The 4,792-nt window shown below is 33.4% G+C and overlaps 1 protein-coding gene across 8 annotated transcripts in view; it reads left to right on the forward strand.

Moving 5' to 3' along the window:
- The window catches only part of HMBOX1 (homeobox containing 1), a 195,693-nt gene that overhangs the window by 136,263 nt on the left and 54,638 nt on the right, over window positions 1–4,792 (forward strand). For all 8 annotated transcript variants that reach the window (XM_006774763.2, XM_006774766.2, XM_006774767.2 and 5 more), the window contains exon 6: window positions 1,243–1,396. In XM_006774763.2, the coding sequence (XP_006774826.1) occupies window positions 1,243–1,396 (154 nt within the window). The remainder of the gene's footprint in view (window positions 1–1,242; window positions 1,397–4,792) is intronic.

The following is a 4,792-nucleotide window of genomic DNA, read 5'->3' on the forward strand; positions in this document are numbered from 1 at the left end:
AACGTTGGTTTCCTCCGTCACTGAAGCAAGCAAGCCTCATGTTAGTTTCAAGCTGCCTGGCTGCCGGTGGCCATCTTGGCTGTCAGTTAATTTGCATATTGCCCTGATTAGCCAATGGGAAGGGTAGCGGTCGTACACCAATTACCATGTTTCTCTTTTATTAGTGTGGATGTCTGGTGTCATGTGGGTATTGTAAAGTATATGATTTTCTAACTACTTTGTAAAGTATATGATTTTCTAACTGTTATGCTGCTTATATAAAACTAATACAAAATAATATTGAATGTAAACTGTAATTGAAAAAAAACTTTTTAAGAAAGGAAGAACAGGGGAAGAGCCAGGGTGTGAATTCTATGATAGCATACCAAGTTACATTTATATTCTTTGAATGAAGTCTATGAAAGTCAAAGACAATGTTGCTTTTTTTGTTTGTTTTTGTTTGTTTTATTCATTGCTTCTAGCCTAGAACAAGCCATGTAAGAAGGTTTTGGTAAATGATAAATGAATGAATACATGCATGATCACCAGTCCAGGCTATTTGAGAAAAGGTTAGTCTGAACTAGTATAATATCTCAATTATAAATATTTTTTTCATTTGTTTTAATTATATGACAGAAGTAACAGAAAATGGGATTTAGCATTAATAGGTAGTAGACCTAGGGAGATCTGATTTTGTCAGTACACTAAAGCATATCAAATATCATCCTATTTTCTTTTATGCTATATGTGACTTAGAGTTTACCAAAATTAGGATTAAATTCAGCTCCTGCCTGCTTGTAGGGCTCTACTTTTAGGGCTCCATTTTCTCAATGACAAAAAATCCTTTGAATGGTAAAGAAAATTTCTGAACATAGATGGGAATTGTTCAAAAAAATTAAAACTTCCAAATAGGAATTTCAAAAGAGATTTTTCAGAGGAAGGTAGTCAGACTGTCACTGGGCTGAATATCATACTTATTTTCCAAAAGAGAGAAATTTTGAGTTTTGTTTCAATAAAGTGACACAAAGATAAAAGACAAATGACAGGCTGGAAAAAAAGACATAAAATAATTTAATGATGACTTTTTAAGGAAGAGTTTTTGTTTCTTTGGATTTTTATTTTGGTCAAATACTTTCTATTTTTAAAAAATATATAAATATCAAATGTATTGGGTCTGCAAGTTTCAATGAAGAGGCAAAAGTTCATTACTGTTGATTTCAAGATATATTTAGATATTTGCTAAAAAATACTTGTTTATTTCAGGGGCTACGCTAAGTATGAGACCGGCCCCCATTCCAATAGAAGACCCAGAATGGAGACAAACGCCTCCCCCAGTCTCTGCTACATCAGGCACCTTCAGATTACGGCGAGGGAGTCGATTTACCTGGAGAAAGGAGTGCCTCGCTGTCATGGAAAGGTACAGATCTCTTTTTCCTTTGAGCAGTTTTCCAAAGAGAGACACTTTAGATAGATTTGGACAATTTTCATTTCAAACAAGTGATTTGGGATTTAGGTTCTATCTCTAAAAGTATTTCGGAGTAGTATAAATGTTGTATTATTGAAATAATATGTTCTTACCATTGAGAATTCATAAAACTTGAGTTAACATCTATAAATATAATTTGAGAGTCCTCGGTAACTTAAACTTTAGAAGAAATTTAGATTTATATATTATATTTTAGAAAATGTTTGCTGTTTTGTTTTCAACAAAATAATTGAATAATTATATAGGAGGCCACTGAAATTTTCGTAAAAATTTTTCAGTTATAGTTAACATACAATATCATGTTAGTTTTGGGTGACAACTTAGTGATGAGACATTTATATAACATACAAAGTGATCCCCTTCACAAGGCTAGTACTCATCTGACACCACACGCAGTAATTATAATATTATTGACTATTCCCTTTGCTGTATTTTATATCCCTGTGACTATTTTTATAACTGCAGTTTTACTTCTTAATTTCTTCACCTTTTTCACTCATCTCCCCAACCCCCCCTGCATCTGGCTACCATCAGTTTGTTCTCTGAATCTATGGGTCTGTTTCTGTTTTGTTTGTTTATTTTGTATTTTAGATTACACATATAAGTGAAATTATATGGTATTTGTCTTTCTCTGTCTACTTATTGCACTTAACACAATACCTTTTAGGTCCATCCATGTTGTCACAAGTGGAAAGATTTCATTCTTTTTTATGGTTAGGTAATATTCCATTGTACATATGTGCCACTTCTACTCTATCCATTCAAATATCAATGGACGCTTAGGTTGCTTCCCTATCTTGGCTATTGTAAATAATGCTGCAATGAACATAGGGCTGAGTATATCTTTTTGAATTAGTACTTTGGTTTTCTTCAGATAAATACCCAAAAGTGGAATTGCTGGGTCATATGGTAGTTCTATTTTTAATTTTTTTAGGAACCTCCACGGTGTTTTCAGTAGTGACTGCACCAATTTACAATCCTACCAACAATGCACAAGGGTTCCCTATTCTCTTTTATGTACAATTCTCAACAGCACTAGTTTGATGATTTGTTAATGATAGTTTTTGTGACTGGTGTGAGGTGATATCTCATAGTGGTTTTAATTTACATTTACCTGAAGATTAGTGTTATTGAGCATCTTGTCATAAGTCTGTTGGCTATCTGTATCTTCTTCTAGTCAGTCTTTTCATTTTGTTAATGGTGTCCCTCCCTGTGCAAAAACTCTTTAGCTTAATGTAGTCCCATTTGTTTATTTTTTTCTTTTGTTTCTCTTGCTCAAGGAGACATCCAAAAAATATTACTTAGAGTGATGTTAAAGAGTTTATTGCCTATGTTTCTTCTCGCTTCATGGTTTCAGGTCTTACATTTAATCTTTAATCCATTTTGAGTTTGAGAAAGTGTAAAGTTTCATTCTTTTGCATGTATTTATCAGTTTTTCCGAACACTACTTATTGGAGAGAATGTCTTTACCCTATTGTATATTGTTGCCTCCTTTGTCGTAGATATAGGCATGGATTTATTTCTGGGCTCTCTATTCTGTTCCATTGATCTTTGTGTCTGTTTTTATGCCAGTACCATGCTGTTTTGATTATTATAACCTTGTAGTATAATTTGATATCAGGTAATGTGATACCTTTAATCTTGTCTTAATTTCTGAAGATTGCTTTTTGGGGTCTTTGTGGTTTCATATACATTTTTGGATTATTTGTTTTAGTTCTGTGAAAAATGCTATTGGCATTTTTTGTTGTTGTTAATCTTCACCTGGTCATATTTTTCCATTGATTTTTTTTTATTTTTTTTAGAGAGAGTGGAAGGGATATAGAGAGAGACACAGAGAGAAAAACATCGAAGTGAGAGAGAGACACATCAATTGGTTGCCTTTGCACATGCCCAACCAGGACCGGGGATTAAGCCTGAAACCGAGGTACATGCCCTTGACTGGAATTGAACCTGGGACCCTTCAGTCTGCAGGCTGACGCTCTTTCCACTGACCCAAACCACCTAGGGTGTCATTGGTATTTTGATAGGGATCGCATTGAGTCTGTAGATTGGTTTGGTAGGATGGATATTTTAACAATATTAATTCTTCCAATCTGTCCATTTATTTGTATCTTCTTTAAGTTCTTTCTTCTGTGTCTTACACCTTTTCAAGTACAAGTCTTTTATCTCCTTGGTTAAATTTATTCCCAGGTATTTTATTCTTTTTGATGCAGTTATAAATGAGATTGTTTTCTTAATTTCTTTCTGGATAGTTTGTTACTGGTATACAAAAATGCTACCAATTTCTGAATGTTAATGTGTCCTGCTACTTTACGTAATTTATCAATTTAATAGTTTTTTGATAGAATCTTTTGGGTTCTCTATATGTAGTGTCATGTAATCTGCAAATAATGACAGTTTGACTTCTTCATTTCCAATTTGGATGTTTGTTTGTTTTTTCCCTTTTTTTTTTGGTCTGACTGCTGTGGCTAAGAATTCCAACACTATACTATGTTGAATAAATGTGTTGAAAGTGGACATGCTTCTATTGTTCCTGATCTTAAGCAAAAATCTTTCAGCTTTACACTGTTGAGTATGATGTTAGCTGTGTATTTGACATACATGGCCTTTGTTAGGTTGAAGTATGGTTCCTCTGTCCCCACTTTGCTAAGAGTTTTTAATCATAAATGGATTTTGGAATTTGACAAATGCTTTTTTTACCTATTGATATGATCATATGACTTTACCTTTCATTTTGTTTACATAGTGTTTCACGTTAATTGATTTGTGGATATAAAACTAACCTTGCATCCTGGGAATAAATCTGACTTAATCACAGTATATGATCTTTTTTTTTTTTACGTTTTAAATATTTTTTTGTTTTTCAATTATAGTTGACATACAATATGCATTTTAAAGTTAGATAGTAAGGTTGCTGAATATAAGGTCAGTATACAAAAATCAAATATAATAGCAATGAAAAGAATATGAATTTTTTTATTGTTTAAAGTATTACAAATAGTAGTATATATGTCTCCTTTTTCCCCCATGACCTCTCCTTGGCCTCCCCTACCCCCGGCACATGCCCTCTCCCTTCCCCCTCCCCGTGTGTGTCCATTGGTTATGCTTATATGCATGCATACAAGTCCTTCGGTTGATCTCTTACCCCACCCCACCAACATTCCCCTGCCTTCCCAATGTAGTTTTACAGTTTGTTCAATGCTTCTTTGACTCTGTATCTATTTCTGTTCATCAGTTTATGATGTTCATTATATTCCACAAATGAGTGAGATCATGTGATATTTATCTTTCTTTGACTGGCTTATTTTGCTTAGCATATTTTTTTCT

This window comes from Myotis davidii, unplaced genomic scaffold (genome assembly GCF_000327345.1).
Source record: "Myotis davidii unplaced genomic scaffold, ASM32734v1 scaffold524, whole genome shotgun sequence".
Classification (NCBI taxonomy): Eukaryota; Metazoa; Chordata; class Mammalia; order Chiroptera; family Vespertilionidae; genus Myotis; species Myotis davidii.